Source organism: Cloeon dipterum, chromosome X, assembly GCF_949628265.1.
Source record: "Cloeon dipterum chromosome X, ieCloDipt1.1, whole genome shotgun sequence".
NCBI classification, from domain to species: domain Eukaryota; kingdom Metazoa; phylum Arthropoda; class Insecta; order Ephemeroptera; family Baetidae; genus Cloeon; species Cloeon dipterum.
In genome coordinates this window covers 24,108,505-24,128,950 of record NC_088790.1, presented here as the reverse complement: position 1 = coordinate 24,128,950, position 20,446 = coordinate 24,108,505, and the positions used below count along the sequence as shown (strand labels likewise).

The window sequence follows — 20,446 nt, the reverse complement described above, 5'->3', positions numbered from 1 at the left end:
ATTTCGAATGATACTCGAGATTTTACACACATGTTAAAATTTTATTTTCATATATGTTACAGTTTTCTCATTAAAATACTACAATTCAGGTGGTCAGGAGATTTAAAATTATCAACACTGACGGCGAGAACAGGTCATTTAGTTAGGAACTGTCGTTCTCAGACGCCACTTGGTTCACACTAGCATAATATGGCGAAAAATCGACGTAGGGTTTGATCCTTGCATGACTATTGGACGCGTTTGTGTAAGGCCCGTAACTGCTCTCATTTGACGACGTGTTGTTTGTCGAGGTTGCTGCAACAGCCATTCACCCAAGTCACAAAACTCAAATAGGATTTATTCTGTAAAATCCTAGAAAATGCTTGTTGCAGATGCATGAACTCATTATTTAGGATTCAGTTGAGGCCAAATTTGACCTAAGAAGTACTGTAAATTTTTAGGAAAGTGGCTGCAAAGCTTTCAAATGGTGAGGACTGTCTCCTCATTTGAAAACTGATTTTATACCACAACAAAGAGTTTCACTAAAAGGTTTCAAACGCTCCTGGACAGATCTCGCCGAGAGGTATCGAAATCTGCCATGAAAATGTGTTCAACAGCGCTAGAAATTTTGGAGAAAATTTAAAAATGTTGAATTTTACTGGATCAAGGTCCTTTTTTTGATTATTGCAAATTGTAGAACACATTTTCACCCAGTATCAATCCTCTTTAAAACTTAAAATGGGAAACTGCACAAATTTTAAATTACAGAAAAAATTTACTCACTGTCCATGGAGTTGGTGCTGGAGATGGTGGACTCAGGCATGGTGGAGGTGCTGTTGGTCGGCTCATAGCTGATCATCTCGACCTTGGGGTTGAACGTGACCGTGGGCACCGTCATCGGACTGTTGGGCAGCGCGTACGGCATTGGGAAGTTAAAGTTGCGCACCATCAGCGTGATGTCGTCGCGCTGCGTGCAGTTGCCGCCGCCGACGAACATGTCGTGGTGCTGCCGCACGATTTTGTCCACCACAGCCTGCGCCACGCCCGACAGCGTCGCCTGCGTCCGAAACTGTCAAAAAAAAAATGAAAGTTAAATTAACCAATCTGTTGGCTCGCCGATGAACAAAATTAATTAAAAAAATTAATGAAAAAATGGAGCTACCTTACCTGGAAGTCAGCTAAGAAAGTTTGAAAAATCATTTTGAACCATAAAAAAGCTAATAATTGCAATTTTCCTAGAAATAAAACAGGCAAAAGTAATCTGAACTTAAAATTTGTAATAGAAAGAAATCTGGTTTCGAAAATCGTTTTTTTTTAATTTAAACTCACGTTGAACTTCAAGGTGTTGCATAAAAATATAATATTCCACCAGTGATATTTCTTAACTCTCATAAAATCAATAATTCCGCCAAGAGCTAAACGGTCGCATCCCTTGTGCGTTGTTAATAATTACCTGCTCCACAGTCAGCTGGGCGATATCGATGTTGACGTGCTCTGTTTTGCTCGCCTCTTCGAGAGATTTGTACAGTCCATCCGACATCAGAAGCAAAAAACTGAAATATTAGGTTTCTCGTAAGACAAGCATTTTTTTAGGCAAACTTGAATTAGAAATAATTTCTTTCCCTTCATACAAACTGAGCAGGAGAAAATATTATAATTTTCGGTATATAAATAAATTAGCACCACCTACCGGCTATTTTCGTCAAGCGGAATTCCGCCATTTATTTCCGGATCCGCGATCACCGGCTCCGAAATGGCACAAGCCAGCTCGTCGAACTCCTTGTAGCCGCCTTTGACCAGATAATTGCCCAGGCACCTTGTGTTTTCCTGGTTGCCAAGACGAGATCCTAGAAGAAAATGAATCAAATCTCTTTTCCTTAAAGAGCAATAATTAATAATAAAACCTTGGCATATTTTGCTGCTGTCCAAACCAATTTGGGTCAGTCTGAGAAGCTCATCCTCATTGTCCAGTCCGTGGTCTACAGTCAGCTGAGTCACCCTGAGCACGCCTTTTTCGTCGGTTTTGCACAGCAGGGCCCGACTGTCACCTACATTGGCCACATACAGTTTTCCTCTATAAACTGAAAGAGGAATATATTAATTAAACAATTTAATCACAGGAGTTACTTTACTATTATTTGAAATAATATTGACGGTAATTTAATTTCTAAAATATTAATTTACCAAAAAAATATTTTTAGTAATTAACAGTAGTTTTTCTATCTCGAACACAATTCCTCCTTCTCTGAAGACCAACAAAATAAAGAGAATTTATTAAAAAAAAACCTTACTTAAAGCGACGACAGCGGTTGTGCCGGAAGCGATTTCGTTGTTGAGCTGTTGAAGTTTATTGACTAATTCAGGGTACTTTTGGTACGCCTCGTAGGAACTGAGTCCCTGCGGAATCTCGCACTGCAGGTTGGTCCGTTCGGCCAGTTTATCGTCGATCGAGTCAAAGTAACCCCGTTCGACGGCGAAAAACGCATGCCGCAGCACCTCTTTGATTTCCTCGTCGGACGTCTTGCCGCTCAGCTGACCTAGAAGGATTTCCGCGGCCGTCCTCTGAAGGGCGAAGGTTGCCGCCTGTAAATCGTCCCAAAAATTAGTCTTAAGAAAATACTGAACATTTTCAAACAATTTCTCCAAATTCTCTCAAAAGAAGCCAGATTGTTATTTGCAAATTCAATTTTTTAGTACATGAACTTTAATACCTGGACTCCATCGTGTCCATCGAAAACACCATAGAGGAAGGTTTGGTCGTCCAGCTGGAAGTGGAAGCTTCTGTCCTCGAACTCATGATCCTCCTGTCTGTTTCCATCTTCGCGATAGATTTGGTTCGTGTTGAAGCCAACTCCTGGAAAGAACAAGTACAAATATAAACATTATTACTCATAAAATCTACAAAATGCCGTATTAACCTGAGTATCTGCAGACGGGCAGGTCGTCCGTCCAGCAGTGCAGCACCTCGAAGCCGAGGGTGCTCGGCCGAGTCGGCCCATCGGAGCGAATCGGCATTATTTTCCCTCCGAATCACTCGCTCATTTTCTTCCTCCACCTCGCAATGCCCGAAAAGGAGCCGGACATCAGACCTGTCCGAAGGTGTATAGCGTCCGAGGACAGGAAAACGAGCGTTTCTTATGTAAGTGTTTTTTGTGTACACTTCACAGATGATCGACGGTCGGACGGCACTAACACTAAACTTTCGTTTTTGCAGTGGAGGTGGTACTAGTGGGAAGGTCAGGGGTGGGGGGCGTAGCTCTTTTTGAACGTTTTGGCGCGGCGGGAAAAACTAAAAGCCGCGAATCACGGAATTCAATGAATTTCGGGGGTAAAATGCACATTCAAGGGGTTTTTCTGCCGTTATTTAGTTAAATTTCGGAAAACATTTGATTTGGAGTAGTTTGAAGAATTTAATAGTGGATCTTAACTACGTGAAAGAATTTAAAATTGAGAATTTTCCAAGATACCTTGACAAATTAACTGTATAGTTTATTGTCAATTATTATTTGATTGATTTTGATTCCTCTCGTTACGATTCGTATTATTAGGTGAAAAAATGCTGATTTTCAAGTAATGAGACTATGAGACAGTGTTCACCGCCTAATAAGCATGTAAACTTTGAAGCCTATCTTCCCAGAATTTCTGAATTTTCCAATACAGATTCATTTTAAATATGGTCGTTTCAATTAAAGAAAAATCAAATTAACATCCTTAAAATTTAGAATTTATGGCACTTAATCAGATTTGTGTATATTGAACACATGACAATTTTAGCCTTCCTAATAGGACTGATCTTACTTAGATTGGGTTATCCATATCACACAGTTTTTAATTTAATTTTCTTTGATACAGCAGAAGCAAATGGTATCACACTTCATTCTTATAATATAAATATGACACCAAGCAACGAGGGATGTTCAGTTTAGGAATCATATGAAAATAGTTAGCTTTGCAGTGACGAAATAATGTTAACCTGGCGAGTTCGAGTAGAGATAATGGGGAGCCTGAAAGCAGAAATAAAATTATTTAAAATATCTTAATTAAAACAATAATTTGTCGACTTACTGCATTTGTCGAGAAAGTTTTCGATCAGTGCCTCATATTCCTCAACGTTCTTTGAACTTTTTAAAATATGAGCCAACTCCTGAGGTGATTTTCCGTTTTGGTCTATCGCGCTGAAATCAGCTCCGAATTGCCTGAGAATTTCTAAGCAGCGTTTTGTAGCTTCAAGACCATTACGACCCCTATGTGGTGATATTAAAATTTTAATCAATGGACAAATTGCTCGTTAATTTTTATATCATTTAATATTTCCTAGAAAAAAATGTAAAAAATCTTCGTCACATTGTTTGAAAGAATTTTAAAACAAATGACACGAAACAACTATGTTTTTTATTAATTTTGCTTACATGTGCGTTATTGCGAGGTGCGGGAGCAGGTGTTTCTTGACCAGCTGGTCATTATTCTGGCAGTTGGGCAAATGACTCAAATCTGTGACGGCGCCGTGCAGCAGGAGCAGCCGGAGGATTTCCGGGTGACCGTAAGCGACGGCGAAGCTGCAGGGGCTGATCAGCAAGTAGTCTGGCACGCCAAATGGTATGTCGTCTACCAAAGCACCAGCTTCCAAAAGCATCTAATACAATTATTATAATTCCGTACTTAGATCCGGTCACGATAGTCATAAATGCGGAGAAAAGGAAGTGGTTTAAGAGCGATAAAATATATGTAAGGAATTATTATTTCATTTAATTTAAAAATAATATTTTGTTTTTCACACCAAGTCTGTTTTCATTTTGTTTATATTTCTATATATTGAATCAAATTTATAAAAAATGGGTTTAGTATTTGATTCATTTTTATTTTCTCTCCGTTTTTTACTGTATCAAATTAAAAAGAAAATTACCGAGACGATACTGGAATTTCCCTCAAGACACGCTCTAGCGAGGCACCTCGAGCGACTTTGGTTGAAGTTAATTGGCGACTTGAAGTTTGGGTCGGCGCCGTGGGCCAACAACTCCCCGACGCAGTCCACGCGGGTACGGCTGACGGCCGCCTCCAAGGGTGTGCAGCCGGTGCGGTCTTCGATGTTGGTGCTGGCCCCCTGCCTCAACATAAACCTGACACACAAATCGTGACCCGCTAAAAATAGACAAAAATAACAAATAAACATCGCAGCGATAGGTGTTCTCCTAATCACAAATTAAGTGCACTCGAAAGCTATGTAGAGGCCTCAGCCGACCGCGCTCCGCTGCGCCAGCTAGCCGGCAAAATTTTGGGTCACGTGGGCAGCCACCAACACCAAACACCGGTGAAAAATTAAATTGTGTAGGAGAAAACAATTCACGTTTAAAATATTTTCAGCCGGTTAAAATGGCCAGCCGCCACCAAGCAAAAAATTCGGCTAAGCCGGTCCCGCCAGCCGCCGCCTTAAATCTCGCGGCTGAGACCTCTAAAATATTATTTATAAATTAACATCACACTATAAATAGATATTATATTTTTTTCTGTTGCAAAGTGGGAGAGAATAACAGTAGGTTTTTAATTTGACCTCTCGAATAAGTTCTCTAAATCGACGATTTGAAGTGATTTTAGCGTCTTAAATGGATGTAAACATTCCAACTTAAATAAACCAATAGAAATTTATTCCATAAATAACAAAATCATTTGGTCAACCTCCTTGTCAGCTGTGCCCAGCTGTTTAAGTAATGCGAATTCAAAACGCCCACACCGATTGGCAGCGGAAGAAATTTCGAGAATAATTAGTTGTTGCGTATATACCTGAGGCCGCGTGGTGGAGCGGCGTAGTGAGCATCGGCATACAGATCCTGTGCAGCGCCTCCGGGTCCTGTCGCAGCTTCTCTTCCATGGTCTGCACATCATCGACGCTGCCCTGACATCTGATGGTGTGCAGCGACACGTAGTTGTCCTGCATGGCCTCGGAGTTCACCTGGATCGCCAGCAGCATCCTGCAGAGTCGAGAGATTTAAAACTGTTGTTTGGGAATAAAATTCTTGTTCTTAGCAAAGCTGGCGCAGGACTAGAGCTCTCTGGCTGTTCGTTCTGCGCACACTCAAGCCAAAAATCGTCGACAAGTGTTTGACCTACTTTCTTGACTGCACTTAGCAGATTAACGAACGGGAATGATAAAAACATCGTTCATGAAGGCTCACGCATTTCCTTGTTTTGTATTGATCCCTTGGTTTGGGTGCAAGGTTTCCTTTTCCTCAATTTTTTAAAATTGTTTTTGGAAGTGATAAAGGACTACAGTTGAAATAAATTGTAATAAATTCACTACAATAACCAGTTACATAATTGAATGCCTATTATTTTTCACCTGTCACCGCTCATTTAAAATTTATATTTTGTTATTGAGATAAATGCAAAATAAATAGGAAGTCACTTCAATTTAAATTTGCCGTGGCGCCATCATCTGTAGACACAGTTAGAGAAAGGTTTTAAACGGAGTAAAGGAAACAGTGGTATTAATTGAATTTCTCAATTTTATTCGTAGTTACAGTAGAGTGCATTTTACACATCAGCTTTAAATATTTGTAGGTAATATCTCAGCTTTGTCAACAATAATTAGGTTTATATTGAAATTTCATGAATGATTTGAACCTGTGAGACGTGATATATATATCGGATATATTACACAGTATTTATAATCGAAACCTACAGCGACTTATAGAGAAAAGAGAGTGCGGGGCATTTTCAAGTGGGGTTTCATTCGCCAAAGAGAAACAAAACATCAACGACTTAAATTCTGCTAGAGCAATGAATGATTCGAATCAGCACCATCACATTTTGTTCATTCTCGAGGCAGAATAAAAATGGCTAGGCTTCTGCAAACTGATGAGTGGTGTTTCGTTCGTAAGTGCAAACACGAGAACAATTATATATATTAATTCAACTAGCCGTAGTATGATATTTATTATTCTATATTTTATGCATGTCTGTCGATGAAACTCGTTTGAAAATACTCCGCCCGCAGTAAACACACCAGAGTGGACCGAAATCGCGTCGCTTTCTTTGTCCTTCCGACCGCGACCGGACGATTCCCTCAGCGCCAGCTGTGGCGACCGCGGAAGGAAAAACAACAAACCTCATCTCTTGACCAACACTCGGACCATTTTCGTAATACTTTGATATCGTAGCAACAGTAACTTGCAAGGACAAGGAAGCGCCTCGCTTGATTATTTTCATAAATTTGTCTGTGCTTAACACGACCGTAATAAAACCACGAGTTTAATTCAAACCAAAATATATATAACTATTGACATTTCAAAGTAGCAATGTCTCGTTAGACATCTCACAAACGGGAATGGATATAAGGTGTCCGCCGCGAAAATTCAATCAAAAATTGAGTCAGCTAAGTAAAAACTAACGTCGTTAAATTAAATGGCCTGGTCTTTAAACACCCGACAACTCAAGGTCGCATCTTGCAAAAAATGCAACTTTACGATCACAATAAATAATAATTAGAGACTGGGAAACAAGCGAATAGTAAAATTTGTTTGGATGCCTCTATACTAGCATTGGTTTCGGAATTTACCACTGCTGAGCCTGGTGTGCCGGAGATCCCCTTTCGGACATGCCTACGAAGAGAAAACAAAATAAGGGGGACAAATAGAATCAAACTTCTGTTGAAATCAAATAGTTTACCAAATAAAAAAACAGGGAAAATTATCATCACACTGGCAAGGGAAATCGTGGTTTGTTCCGATTTAAAATGTATTTTTTTACGTCCGACGTGTGGAATTGATAAATAAAAATTGCTTTCTACAGAATCTTACGACTGTTCGATATTGAAAGGGGCAAATTTTATCCAGTCAGAAATAAATGACGAGACAAAGCGATTGATTTTCTTGAAATGTTTAAAATTGGGAAACGGATTTACATTTACGCCGAATTTTTAACATTAAACAATCCTAAAAAAATGTTGGAATTTTGGATAGAAAAAAAAATTCTTCGAAGATTTTCAAAATTTAATCAACTCAGAAAAAAATTACAGTAACAAAAACTTCAACTGGTGGTTCATGATTTCAACATCACAAAAAAAAACACGTTTTCAACAAGAAAAAATGTATATTAGACCAGAACGAACCCTAAATTCCCTTTAAAGCATGATTTATTATTATCTAAATTTTGGTTTTAATAAAAATAAAACGTGCATTAGGAAGAGAACCAAGCTCAATATTCGAATTCCGATGACAATAAATATATATTTTAAGGAATATTTTGGTCAGATTCAGAAAAAGACGAGTTAATAACCTTCTACTCCAAGGGCTACACGCGTCTTCACTGAGGATAAGTACCTGGGGTGTAAGTGACCTTATCTCCAGGGTTGAGGGAAGTTGCTTCGGAAGGGGCACTCGGCGGCGGGGGCATGGCGTAGACGGTGGGGCCGGCGTTCATGTGGGGCATGCCGCCGCCGACGCCGCCCATCGGCTGCGAGGTGACGGTGGGGTCGTCGGTGGCATTGGCCTGCTGCTTCTCTTCCACGTCGCTGTAGTCCTCCTAAGGAGACATCAACCCTCCCGTTAGAACCGGACAAAAGTTCGATTTTGATTTTAATATTTTCAAAGCAGAGTGAATCCCGGTGTATAATTATGTACAGCGACTGCTCGAAATGTATGAGAGAATACCTGTTTCGACTTGGGTTGCTCAGACACAACAGTTTCTGGGCCTGACGTCGGCGCCCTCTGCTATAACAATAAAATTATGACAGCCTCTACTAATGTGTGAATGCTAGCAAAATGTCCTTAAAAAATAAAAAAGACGGAATTAAACCAAATCCCAGATTGTTTGCAATTTTAAAAAATCCAATACCTGGCCGTTTCATTTTTTAACTGAACACCAGGCTCTTTTCAAAATGAAAATTTTGCAAGCAGAATGCGGGGCAGGGGAACTTAAAATTGCAAACAAACTGTGTGAAATCAAGAGTAGAAAGATATAGGATCTACAGTGCATTATTAGAAATGAATTTAGCAGAGGCTTCTGGAACATGCACGAAAAGAACACTTACACATGCACGCACATGGCTGATTTAGATCGATCAGTTGAGATATGCAGCTGGACACACACTTTTAATTATTTTTTTATTTTATTATCACTTCACGACCTAATAAACAATTTAGCAGGCTCTTGGTGAATTTGTAATGAGTGTTTGAAATAAAATATCACAATAAATTCAATTATTGTTAGTGGCTTGAAGCTACATGTTTCGAATTTAGTCTTCCAGAATACAACAATATCCTTATTTTCATATAATGTGAGGTTTGAAATTTTCAATTATCCACACAGCATATGAAAGACTGGTAAATAAATAATGAGTTTATCAAAATAAATCTTTATAATTGCAATTGATAAATAACAATCATAATAATTAAAATTGTTTATACAACTGATGTGTTTTGTCTGAAACCGACAACTTTCTGATTTAAAATTCGCAGCCAAAGGCTAGGGTTGCATTTTCTATCCATTCAGACTTCATCAACACTTGGCAAATGACGTTAATTAACTCACTAGGAGAGATCAGCATTTGATCCACAAAATTAAATCTGTTACAATCAGGGCTGGGCGGTTTTTTGCAGCTAGTTTCACCCGAATTTATGGTGCTCATGAAAAATTACGTTTTAAAATGTTTTAAAAACTCAAAAAGTCCACGAGTCAACAAAAACCAAAAACCCATCCCTCTCCACATGGGGCATTTATTCAAGATTATAACCATGAGGTGCAAAAAGCCGCACTAAACTGGTAAATAAATACCGCAAAAAAACACTGCATTGCAAGCTAGGGAAACTCCCCGGGAGATACCCAGCCCTGGTTACAATAGAGTATTCCTGGCCAAGAAACTGCCGGGAACCAGAGTTCCAGATCGTTCTTGAAAATCCAGTAGGACAAGAAAAATTTTACCGGAACAAGACAGCACAGGAACGTAAAAACCTTTACGGAATACTCTGATGGTTTACAGACAAAGGTTTCCTTCCATCCAATGCAAATTTCCCGTTGTGAGTGGTGCGATGTTGAAAAGCGATTTATTTTGGCGCACTGAGAACCACGGTCGTCCTGATTAGCCGGCGGCGATGTACGTTATTGTTGACCAATCAGAACATCCAGTCCTCCACTGAACGAAAATATATCGCTTTTCGACATCACATAACTCGTTGACCACTCATCGCTTTCGAGGGATGGAAATTTGTTTTTATAATTAGCACCTAGTTGAAAGAAAACATTACAATTTTGTAGTTAAATGTTTCGCTTTCCTTGTGAGTTTTTGGCAACCCTGGCCGTTGGCCGTGGCAGCAGTGAATGATTGTGATAAAAATAAATAAATTCAACACTAAGGAAGACGATTCTTCCTTTTTTCCTAAAGTGATGTCGACATACAAAAACGTCACAAGGAAACTCAGAAGATGTCTGATTTTAGTTTGTTGTGGCTTTTTTAATTGGAACTATTTATGACGTAACTACGTAGACCAGGTGAAAATTTAATTCGGTGACGTAAACGAGTTTTGAAGCTCTGAAGCAGAAAATATTTTCATAATTAAAATGGAAAAATATTTTAAAAACTTGTTGTTTCAAAATAACAGATTTAAGTTTTTTTTGCAAAATTAAATTTTATGGAATAATATTATTTATATTCAAAATATAAGAAACTGGCCAATCAAGCCGTAAGAATTAACAAAAAACTTTTTTAATTGAATTTTTCAAACCCACGTAAAACGCAAAAAGACGTTGAATCAACAATTTTCCTAACACTCATTTTGATTGCTACTTTTCTAATCCAATAAAATATCCACTAATGAATCTCCTTGTCAGCTACACTAATTCGTGAGATAGGGGTAAAATCAGCTCTAACTAGACACCACATGAAAAGCAAGAGCCGGATGTTGCACTTACCTTTCATTCAGCCATTTGCAACACTTCTACCTATCTCTAAAAATCCCCCAAAAAACGCATAACAAACACAGACTCCAGTACCGCTTGTATTATTTACTGCCAGCGAAGAGTGGTGGTTAAAGCGAGCGAGGCAGAAGATGAAAAAAAAAACGAGAGGCCGCCACCGTGTTCCAGCGAGGAAAATAATACTCACGTTCAAGGTGTGGTAGTCACCAGAGTCCTCGGGAGGTCGCGGCTTGCACTTTCCGCAGCAGAAGTTGCAGAAACAACAGAAACAGCAACAGCAAAAGTAACAACCCGTGACGACGCCGCAAAAGGTGATAAGCGCCTGTAAACAATCCGAACGTAGGCTCTTATCAGTTTCAATTAATAATATGAATTCCGATAGATTGTAAATAGTTTGCGTTTTACTCACGTAAAAATAAGATTAAATTGAAAACTGATGACAAAAAGATTTAAAAATAATCCTCGGATTTATGATGGGACTTATTGCAACACTTTTCTTTAAAATGCTTTCAAAACTGAATCTGACAATATTTACGAAACAACTACAATTTTGTAGGATCAGTCCTTTGAGTAAAGCTAATTTGTTTATTAAAAATACGAAATTAAGATTTAATTTAATTTATAAAAATCAATTTTGAATTTCAAAATAAACCATACCTTGCACCAAGGTGATGTAACCAAGAAGTATGCATTGACATTTTCCTCTCCAAACTGCTCGGCAATGTAGAGGCCGAGAGAGCCGTAATTGTCGTAAATGTTCCTCTTGGTGAGGTCGCTGAGGATGCTGTGTGCCCGATTGACTTCCTTAAACTGCCACACAAAAATTCGTCAATCAAGCTACTCAGCAGCCGGGTTAAATTGCACCTTATCAGCTGCCTCGGGGTTGTTAGGGTTCTTGTCCGGGTGAAACTTGAGAGCCAGCTTCCGGTACGTCTTCTTGATGTCATCGGCAGTGGCTGTCTTAGGCAGCTCCAATACCTGGTACAGCGAGTCTCCTGACGTCCTGTGCAATTCACATTAATTTGCCAGTCTATTATCTTTCCAATCAGATAGTAATAATAATTTTTATCTTATTAGCTAAGATGGATTGATTACATAAGGGCCGAAATTTCATGCAAACTGTTGCTGACGCACTTATTATTGGTTTAAAAATTATTGAAATTATATTATTAACCACAAATAATGATGTTATGAGTGAAGCAGAAAAATATTATACTACGAATGGAGCCGAAACTGTTCTCGACCAATAAGAAAATTCGCTTTCCCTCTTGAGAAAAGAACAATACAACCTTGCGCTTATGTAAACGTTTCTCGGCTCCTTTTAAAGGCCGAGTCGCGTGAATGGTCGATGCAAACACTTAATTTTTAATAATCACGCGAGTGCCAGCGGATTACTAGACGTTTACATACACACATACGTACGAACCCAACACGACTAATCTCGCGCTGCAGGAGGTGCGAATCCGCTAAACTTACGATAATTTTCTGCGGTCCATCTTTGCCCAGCAGTTTTGATTTCAGTCACGTGCGGTAGGTCGATCTATCAGCACCGCATAATTAGCGAATATTGCTGGATTATATTGACAGGAGAAGTGGAAGAACACTTCTTCTGCTGGTCAACACTCAGCAAAGTGTCTACCGTCGAAGCAGTTGAGGAGGGCGTGTCCGTGCACTCACTGCGACCCGGCTGACAGCTGCGCCGTGCGCAGTAGGGGTATTCCCGCGTCGCCGCGCACCACTCCTGGCGGTCTCTTGCGGACTTTTCGAGCGCAGTTGCGTCAAGTCGATAATTTCGTTATGCCCGCGGAACCTGGTGGCAGCACTCGATGCTGGGCTTAAGTTGAGGCCATGTTTGTTTCAGTAAACCCGCGAATCGAATGAGGTTGTGTAAAGATTATAGGTGAATTTTGAATTTAGCGGTATTTTGATAAAAATAATGGCGGATAAAAATATTGTATGCATTGATTTTGGTACTTCGTAGCTAGTTGCTGTTTAAGTAGTGTCGATGCTGTCGGTGTAAGCCATCTGTATCGAAATAAACACAAACACTAGACTTCAAGGAGCCAGTCAAGAGCTGTCAATTAACGCAAAACTCGAGTTTATTCAAGTTTGTCATTAATGCTTACAATAATTTAGATCTTCAGTCTAAATTGTAACATTAAAATGATGTCCTTGAAAGGCTTAGGTGAGTGCTTGAAATAAAATTAGGGAAATATTCATCGTAACCTCATATTTTGTCATAAATCGATTGGCCTTTTAAACTTTTTTCCAATTCCAGGCGTTGGGGAGACAGAGGACCAAAATAAAATCAGGTTCCAGGTTGAGCTCGAGTTCGTTCAGTGTCTGGCCAATCCAAACTACCTGAATTTTCTGGCACAAAGAGGTTACCTGAAGGAAAATACATTCATCAATTACCTGAAATACCTTCTGTACTGGAGGGAGCCTGATTACGCCAGGTAAGGAGGATCATTTACCAGTTAATATTCAGTTATTAATAATGCTGTTTTCCAGGTACCTGAAGTACCCGACGTGCCTCTATTTCCTCGAGCTGCTGCAGTATGAGCACTTCCGAGCTGAGCTGGGCAAAGCACAGTGCGCCAAGTTCATCGACGACCAGCAGATTTTGCTTTGGCAACACTACACGAGACGGCGTAACCGCTTGATGGAGATGACGGCTCAGAGGAACTCTGCCACGGACGGACCGCACACAAATGGACAGCCCAACAATACAAAATAAAATCAGTGAATATATAGTGAGATTATTTTAAGTGCCTAAATCTTAAAAGGACGCGATAAGTGGACTCTATCTTAAATAAAATACAGAAATTCAGTTGCAAAGCGTAAATTCCATCACTTTTATTGCGTAGTGTACTTTTTGAGATAATTCGAAGGCACGTAGCCATGTTCTCCGTCTCGATTTTCGACGTACCACCATTCGTTATTGCCCTGTCGATCGTTTTTGGCCAGCACTTTGAGCACCTGTCCCTTCTGCATCTTCAGAGTCGACTCGTCAGTGGGATCAAAATTGAACTCTGCGTAGTAAAACTGGAAAATCATGAATTTCAGGTACGAGAAGACTAAAAACACTCAAATTTACATCATATTCTGGAACTTCTTCATAAATGTCTTCCTCCTTGTCCGTGCTGGCGTAATCCACCTCCTCATAAATCCTGTCAGACTCTGCATCTCCGTAGCCAGACGAAAGTGGACTAGAATTGAGATACTGCTGCAAGCACTTCTGCGCCACAAACCCTTTGTTTTCTAAATTTGCCCCGGAAAGTGGTAAATTACTATTTTTGGAGACTGCTGTTTTGAGAAATTACCTCCGTCGTCCACGTACCACCGCTCCGTGCTGCCCATTGGATCCTGCTGTTTTATCACGGCAACAATGTCGCCTTCCTGTACTGACAGGTCCAGCACCTCACTCTTGGTCCATGACTGAGTTACCTTGAAAACTTTGTTCAGGGGATATTTGCTCAGCAAAAAGGACTTTCGACTCGGGCTCTGGGTTCGATCCACTGTCTGAAATATTTTCATTTATAACCTCAAATATTTATGAAGGTTTGGAAAGCGTTGGAGGATAATTTTAAATTGATTTTTGGTTAAATTATGGTGGAATCAAAAGCGACAATTTATGTTATTTTGTTAAATTAAAATTTCGTTTCTCATTTAAGCAAATCGATATTTTTTAGCAGTTTTTAATATACGTCAATTTAGATAGAAAAAACCAAAGAGAAATTGTGGCAATTATTTCAAGCTAATTGAGTAAAATTAGGAGCTTTCCCGGATTAAATAGGACCTCGGTTTTTTGTAATAGGCTAAAAAATCTTACTCTTTCCACACTGAGATATGGAGAAGTTTTGGTGCTGCCAGGATTCGAAGTGGACCTCATAGTACCAAAATTGTCGGTTTTGAATGTTCTCGACACGAAGCAGAGTTTGTTCATTTCATCACAGATCAGGTTGTGCTTCACCCTGAAAAGCCCGACTGGGTCTTCCCTGGCAAAGCCGGCCATCACAGGCAACTGCAAACAAATTAATAAATTATTACCAGCATTCAATTTGAGAATTAATAAAGTCACCTCCATCAAATATAAATACTTCTTTGCCACCTTGGCGGAGAATATTTTCCTTGAGCGAATGTACGACATGACGCAGTCGACGAAAATTTCCTCAGCAAGGACTGAAAATGCGGGAAGCTCTTCCAGCAGTTGCGTGTTAAGCGCTTCGTACGTGTTTTTGGCAAGATTAAGATCTTCCGGCATCTATGAAATTAAATTTTAAAAACGGTTATTATTTAGATACACGAAAAATAACCAGTATTAATGAGAAATGAAATATATAAATACCCTGGAATCTCTGAGTTTTTCAGCCTTGGACAGAAGAGCATCGTAATCAGCGAGCTTGTCGTTTCTCTTTTCGATCAACTTTGTTGGACCAATTGCAAGGTCGATTATTGCATTTAGCGGCTCCAACACGTATTTTTGCAAACTCGTAGTCTTAAATTTTAAAAGGATCAGCTAGGATACAAGGAGAAAAACCAAACGCCTTACAAACTGAGTTAGTAACTCGCTGGAAATGTATTTTTGTGCTTGTCTGAATTCAAAATTGTTCGCTGTTTGGTCATCGAAAAAGTCTGAAATGGCTTCTGAGGAATGAAACTGGGCGAGTGAGACCTCCTTTGTCTGGTACAACACGATTTCCACTCCTCGGCAGAAGTTTTTGATGTGTTTGTCTAGAGAGAAAAATGTCCTGGCGCACTCCTCAAACAGTTCATCTCGCACCTGATTTTGTTTTATAAATTATATTTCTGTTGGAAAGAGATAAAAAATTTAAATACCGTGTTTGACATTCCAAGTGAAGATGAAAGCTTCGCACCGAGTCTAGAGGACTTTTTGGCAACCGAGTGAAAGGAGAATCTGGCCATACGAGAGGAAAAGGAGGGAGACCCATCTCCAAGATACCTGCTTACTGTTGAAACAATATTTAAAAATTAAAAAGATTTGTTTTATTTTGAAATGTACCTATATCCTGGCGTCTCTTTGCTTCGTTAATGTAAGAGGCAACTTCGGACATGATTTTCACAGCTTCCAGCAAACCAGCCTTGTCTTGATGCTCAGCATGAGTACTCTTTTAAGATATTTCACGTAAATGTACTGTTATAGTTGTTATAAATTAGAATAAACTGACCTTGTAGAGCTCATTTAAAATGAGAGGGTATTTCATAATTCGCTGCACAGGCTTGATGATTATTGAACTCATGTCAAAACAAGAAACTTGCATTTGCAACGTTTCAATCCCTTTTCTAAAAACCTTCTGAATATCTTCATTATCAGCGTACTGAAATCAGTTTTTAATTAGCTGATTCCGGAACAATTTTGATGTTTTAATTACCTTCATAAGCAGAGCTAAGGAATTATCATTGTTAGTGCAGTAATTAGTGTAAACCACTCTTATTTCTTCAGCCATTTCCAAAAAACAGGGAGCAATTAATTGGTCCTCCTCACTCTTCCCTTTCATCGCCAAGATCAACTTGTCTAACAACGATTCTGACACTTTAATTACCTAAGAATACAAATTTAATTAACGAGTTCCAGAGATTGATCAATATTACTTCTAAAATATTTCCAAAGAGGAGATTGGCATCAATGCCCCTGGCCTCCAAATGCTTTGGATTGTACAGATTAAAAGTCTCATAAGTTATCTTGAGGTCTCTCCCAAAGTCTTTCTCAGTCAGTACGAGCTCTGTTATCACATTCTGCCTTTGTTCTTCGTTCTTTTTTCTGCAAAAGACCAACATCACATCCAACACAAATTTCTCCTTTTAACAAATACCTTGCATCTTCTTCATTTTCAGTCGCACCAGCATGTCCATCAACTTCTAAAATTAATTCACAATTGAAAATGAGTTTTAAATTAATAAATTCACATACGGCTGCGAGAGGCAGTTGCTGCTGGTTCACTTTGGTCTGGTTGTTCTTCATGCTGGGGAACTGGAGGCGGCGGCGGCGTTCTGTAATGCTGAACTGGAGGAGGAGCTCTGTGTGGCAGCCGAACTGTATTTTCTTTTTCTCTAGCTGCTTCTACCACCGCCAAGGCAGCGAAACTGGGAGGACTTTCTTCTTCATCCTCTGCAAAAACAAAATGAAATAAATTTGACTTTGATATCTTTAATGGTGGATAATTTATTTACTATCGGCACTGATGGAGTTGGTTAAAAATACATTTTAAATGTAAGACGAATTTTTGTAACAAATTAAATAAAAACTCAAAACAAATCGCTAGATGAGCTATTTTTGTATATTCTGGTAATTTTGATTCAGAGCTATTTTTGAACTTTATTCACTGGCAAAAATATCAAATTTTCAGAAAACTGATATTCATGCTATTCATAATTAAATAGTTTATTATTAAACAAAAATGACGTAAATCTGATATTATTTAGTATGGTTAAAAATATTTGGATAATTTTTTAGATTTTTCTTGCGTCTAAATTAAGTCCTAAATTTTAAGGAACTGTTCTAGATACTAAAAAAAATCACAGATTTAGGACGATTGGGCCTGTCTTTGAAAAATCATCGTGATTTTACAGCGATTGCTTAATTTAAAAATAAACTGTAGACATAACTCTAAGTTTTTGGAATATATCATAAGAAAAAGTATTCATTTTTTAATATTTTATTTGTTGGGATAAAACATTAAAAGTCCAGCCAAATCAGGACAAAATGTATGCTGTTGCTCGCTCAGCTGCTTCATTCGCAGCTAATTAACAGAAAAAAAATGTGCATATAGTAATTTTTGTCTTTTTAAAAATATGGAGTGCAGAAAAACAATTAATTCACTAAGCAATAAGTTAAAAATCCAAAATTCAGTAATTTAAAAAAAAAATATTTAACCAACTTACCATCTTTGGGAGGCGATGGCGGAGGGGAAGAAGGGGGCGAGGGTCTCCATGAAATTCTTGATGTTGTCGGTTTTAAAGGAACAGGTGGCTTCGACAGGGCAAGCTCTGACAGATTTTTCGCTTCCAACTCGGCCATTGAACTGGTTGACTGCCTTGGCCTATGGACCTCCATGTTCAGAGGCTCCAGAAAATTAGATGGGCATAATCCTAGAAAAATATTAACGACACCTCAAAACAAAACAAAAAAGCATTCTAAATACCTTCAGTTCCGTCCTCCTTCTTGACCTGCCACCACTGCGAGTCGTCAGTCAGGCGCAAGAGGAAAACAATGTCGTTCTCCCTGACCTGCACATCCCCCGCCATTTGGGGCTGGAAGTCGTACACAACCCTAGCAAACCCTCCGGCCGCCAGCCCTGTCAGTTGTTTGGCTGGTTTTACATTCAACGATGGACAGTCAATGACGATATTAATATAGCTCTTTGGGAAAATCCCTTCCCTGCCATCGACTGATCCTTTGATCCAATCCTCATCCACGTAATTAATTAGCATGATCACTTCTCCCTCTTTGAAGCTGAGCTCGTTGTCAAAGCTGGCTGTGAAGGAATACTGGCCGATGCCATACGGTTTCATTCCCATGCTTAGACGACTGCAATTAAAATTAAATTAATATCAAACGAGGATTGTGGAAAAAAATCAGCCATACCATGGCTCCGGTTGCACAGGGACGGGGGTGTTGTATTGCGCCTGAGGGAAACTGTCCTCATATTTGGGAGGCATAAAACTTTCTCTGTACGCAGGGGGCATGTCAGCGGGTGCACTATTCCTCAGCTCGATTTCCGGTTCTTCGTCTGCTAAAATTGTGACAAAAGCGGCGGGAAAGATTCCGTATTTTCCCTGGCTGCAGCCGTAGAGGTAGTTTTTGTCCCAGGTTTTTTCCACGGTGACGATGTCTCCTTCTACCAAATCGATTTCCTCGTCCATCTGCGCACGCATGCTAGTTTTCACCCTGGCTCGACGCACTGAATTCTAAAGGATCGGAAAAAATCTCAACTGACAACGCCCGTTTCTTTGAAATTTATTTACCTTTTCCCTTTCCAACTCCAAAACATAGCTCTTGGGAAACATTCCTTCCATAGCATTGCACTTTCCGTGCCACCAGTTGTCGTCAATCTTGTGAGTGCCAATAATAAATTCTCCTAAAAAAACGGGTTATTAATTATTGATAAAACGTTTTAAATTAATATCCAACCTTTAAAGAAGATTAAGTCGCCCTCCTGTTGCCCATTAAAATCCGACAAAGAGATAAAAAGCGTTTGATCGCCGACCACCTGTGGCGGCTCGAGTTCGATCAGGTGACCTGCAGGCACTTTGCCCTGTCTGTCACCGGTCAGCAGGCGACATTCGCACCAAATCCGGTCCACACGCGTGACCACCTGAACCACGTCCCCCTTGGACACGGGCAGTTCGTCAGGGACGGTGGTCAGGTAGTCTTTGACCACACTGCTCAGCTTCATTTTTCTGTCTCAAAAGGCTCACGCGTCTCGGAAGTGAATCATGCTCACGCCAACACTGTATTATCTTCAACTGCGTCGTTAACTTGCGACGATAATAACAGTTTATTATAGGTACGGATAGAAAAAGAAGTAACAATATAAAATGAGCAGCTGTCTAGTCTGTTGTTGTGGATCAGTCCGGTCCAGGTCCGGTCCACGCCCACTTCATGCCACGAGCGTCACCTGGACGGAGTAATTTAAATACGCATAGTAAACAGTAAAAAACGCTGTTGTCTGATTGTTTTTGTAGTAAAATACCAACCACAAACACCCCCGCCAACTTTTTTAAAGCCACGCCTCCGTTTTTCTCCTCAATGGAAAAGAATAAAAATGACGCAAGAAATTCTCGCTTAAATAAATTAGTTTATCTTGTAAACAATTTTTCATAATTCTTCGAGTTCATAAAGGGGCGTGGTTCATTTAAGAAGTCATTCATCTCACTTTCAGATAAAAAATAATACTAATGCGCAGGTGCGAGAGAGAAGCATGGACCCCATGTGAGGTTTGAAAGGTTGAAACGTACTCAAAATTTTAATATTTTCTGCATTTACCGTGGAATTTTAATCCAGTAATTTCTTTAATTAAGCTTTAAAATTAGGCAAATTCTTGGAAAAACATAATTTAAAAGTCCCTGACACATTTTTTATTATTAATGCTGCTTAATAGCTCTATTAAATATTATGGCATCTCCTTTCGCAACGGAAGCGAGAGTGTTTTATCCTTGCTGGAGGCTGCGGAGCGTTTCGGCAGGTGCGTTGCCGGCTCGGCACTCCTGCTCCATAGCATCTCGCACCGGCTAACGACAACTTCTCCTTCCTCCCTCCCGCGAGAGCGAAGGCGAAGGTGGAGCGAACAACGCACTGCCTCAGTGCTCGCAGACTCAGACCTGCTCAGACCCTTCCATTGTTGCATTTTTACTCTGATGGCGCTCATCTCATAAAAATTTGCGTCTGCAGGTGGTCGCTGATCCAGAATTAACGCGACCTGAGCCGCGAGAATGTGACGGGGGCGAAACCCGAGTGAGGCAGCGAGTCGCAAATGACAATTGGCAGGCGTTCGATTTCGACCTGAGCGGCGCCCAAGTGAGTATCGCGCCTCTCAAC

General features: G+C 39.8%; 5 protein-coding genes across 8 annotated transcripts; 1 reads left to right on the top strand and 4 right to left on the bottom strand.

Moving 5' to 3' along the window:
* Window positions 1-20: 20 nt before the first annotated feature.
* Window positions 21-3,364, bottom strand: LOC135946809 (TGF-beta-activated kinase 1 and MAP3K7-binding protein 1-like). The gene is made up of 8 exons (XM_065495210.1): window positions 2,898-3,364; window positions 2,691-2,833; window positions 2,271-2,562; window positions 1,884-2,060; window positions 1,670-1,826; window positions 1,433-1,532; window positions 763-1,048; window positions 21-294 (listed from the first exon to the last, which is right to left on the bottom strand). The coding sequence occupies exons 1-8, from the start codon at window positions 2,992-2,994 to the stop codon at window positions 143-145; spliced, it is 1,404 nt and encodes a 467-aa protein (XP_065351282.1). The 5' UTR covers window positions 2,995-3,364; the 3' UTR covers window positions 21-142.
* A 322-nt stretch (window positions 3,365-3,686) lies between these two features.
* On the bottom strand, window positions 3,687-6,173 carry LOC135946811 (ankyrin repeat, PH and SEC7 domain containing protein secG-like). The gene is made up of 6 exons (XM_065495213.1): window positions 6,085-6,173; window positions 5,758-5,945; window positions 4,883-5,118; window positions 4,389-4,612; window positions 4,045-4,223; window positions 3,687-3,983 (listed from the first exon to the last, which is right to left on the bottom strand). The coding sequence occupies exons 2-6, from the start codon at window positions 5,942-5,944 to the stop codon at window positions 3,847-3,849; spliced, it is 963 nt and encodes a 320-aa protein (XP_065351285.1). The 5' UTR covers window position 5,945; window positions 6,085-6,173; the 3' UTR covers window positions 3,687-3,846.
* A 288-nt stretch (window positions 6,174-6,461) lies between these two features.
* Window positions 6,462-12,569, bottom strand: Csp (Cysteine string protein). Of its 4 annotated transcripts, none has more exons than XM_065495216.1 (7): window positions 12,364-12,569; window positions 11,752-11,890; window positions 11,545-11,697; window positions 11,075-11,209; window positions 8,625-8,684; window positions 8,251-8,496; window positions 6,462-7,574 (listed from the first exon to the last, which is right to left on the bottom strand). In XM_065495216.1, exons 1-6 carry the CDS (start codon window positions 12,381-12,383, stop codon window positions 8,278-8,280), a joined length of 726 nt encoding a protein of 241 aa, XP_065351288.1. In that variant the 5' UTR covers window positions 12,384-12,569; the 3' UTR covers window positions 6,462-7,574; window positions 8,251-8,277. The 4 variants fall into 4 exon arrangements, with proteins under 4 accessions (XP_065351288.1, XP_065351286.1, XP_065351287.1 ...); XM_065495214.1 differs by having other exon boundaries at window positions 8,295-8,496; window positions 12,364-12,568; XM_065495215.1 differs by having other exon boundaries at window positions 8,295-8,496; window positions 8,625-8,681; window positions 12,364-12,568.
* Window positions 12,570-12,874: 305 nt separating this feature from the next.
* MED31 (mediator complex subunit 31) lies at window positions 12,875-13,640 on the top strand. The gene is made up of 3 exons (XM_065495218.1): window positions 12,875-13,072; window positions 13,166-13,343; window positions 13,399-13,640. The coding sequence occupies exons 1-3, from the start codon at window positions 13,051-13,053 to the stop codon at window positions 13,622-13,624; spliced, it is 426 nt and encodes a 141-aa protein (XP_065351290.1). The 5' UTR covers window positions 12,875-13,050; the 3' UTR covers window positions 13,625-13,640.
* Window positions 13,641-13,713: 73 nt separating this feature from the next.
* On the bottom strand, window positions 13,714-19,496 carry LOC135946808 (dynamin-binding protein-like). The gene is made up of 19 exons (XM_065495209.1): window positions 19,040-19,496; window positions 18,874-18,986; window positions 18,494-18,816; window positions 18,051-18,436; window positions 17,791-17,997; window positions 16,820-17,017; window positions 16,722-16,767; window positions 16,501-16,669; window positions 16,281-16,451; window positions 16,077-16,226; window positions 15,911-16,016; window positions 15,727-15,857; window positions 15,440-15,670; window positions 15,236-15,385; window positions 14,969-15,151; window positions 14,720-14,911; window positions 14,211-14,409; window positions 13,985-14,148; window positions 13,714-13,932 (listed from the first exon to the last, which is right to left on the bottom strand). Exons 1-19 carry the CDS (start codon window positions 19,302-19,304, stop codon window positions 13,744-13,746), a joined length of 3,573 nt encoding a protein of 1,190 aa, XP_065351281.1. The 5' UTR covers window positions 19,305-19,496; the 3' UTR covers window positions 13,714-13,743.
* Window positions 19,497-20,446: the final 950 nt, after the last annotated feature.

Bases quoted from the DNA above. Each gene is read 5' to 3' on its own strand.
- Csp (XM_065495214.1), bottom strand. From the start codon at position 12,383: ATGGACCGCAGAAAATTATC. The intron at 11,891-12,363 runs GTAAGTTTAGCG...TGAATTGCACAG, and splicing joins ATGGACCGCAGAAAATTATC to GACGTCAGGAGACTCGCTGT. The intron at 7,575-8,294 runs GTACTTATCCTC...TTCTCTTCGTAG, and splicing joins TAAGGTCACTTACACCCCAG to GCATGTCCGAAAGGGGATCT.
- LOC135946809 (XM_065495210.1), bottom strand. From the start codon at position 2,994: ATGCCGATTCGCTCCGATGGGCCGACTCGGCCGAGCACCCTCGGCTTC. The intron at 2,563-2,690 runs GTATTAAAGTTC...GACGATTTACAG, and splicing joins ATGGACACGATGGAGTCCAG to GCGGCAACCTTCGCCCTTCA. The intron at 1,533-1,669 runs GTAGGTGGTGCT...CTAATATTTCAG, and splicing joins CCGCTTGACGAAAATAGCCG to TTTTTTGCTTCTGATGTCGG.
- MED31 (XM_065495218.1), top strand. From the start codon at position 13,051: ATGATGTCCTTGAAAGGCTTAG. The intron at 13,073-13,165 runs GTGAGTGCTTGA...TTCCAATTCCAG, and splicing joins GATGTCCTTGAAAGGCTTAG to GCGTTGGGGAGACAGAGGAC. The intron at 13,344-13,398 runs GTAAGGAGGATC...GCTGTTTTCCAG, and splicing joins AGGGAGCCTGATTACGCCAG to GTACCTGAAGTACCCGACGT.
- LOC135946808 (XM_065495209.1), bottom strand. From the start codon at position 19,304: ATGAAGCTGAGCAGTGTGGTCAAAGACTACCTGACCACCGTCCCTGAC. The intron at 16,227-16,280 runs GTAATTAAAACA...AACTGATTTCAG, and splicing joins CCTTAGCTCTGCTTATGAAG to TACGCTGATAATGAAGATAT. The intron at 15,386-15,439 runs GTAAGGCGTTTG...TTAAAATTTAAG, and splicing joins GCGAGTTACTAACTCAGTTT to ACTACGAGTTTGCAAAAATA.
- LOC135946811 (XM_065495213.1), bottom strand. From the start codon at position 5,944: ATGCTGCTGGCGATCCAGGTGAACTCCGAGGCCATGCAGGACAACTAC. The intron at 4,224-4,388 runs GTAAGCAAAATT...ATCACCACATAG, and splicing joins CACCTCGCAATAACGCACAT to GGGTCGTAATGGTCTTGAAG. The intron at 3,984-4,044 runs GTAAGTCGACAA...TTCTGCTTTCAG, and splicing joins AAACTTTCTCGACAAATGCA to GCTCCCCATTATCTCTACTC.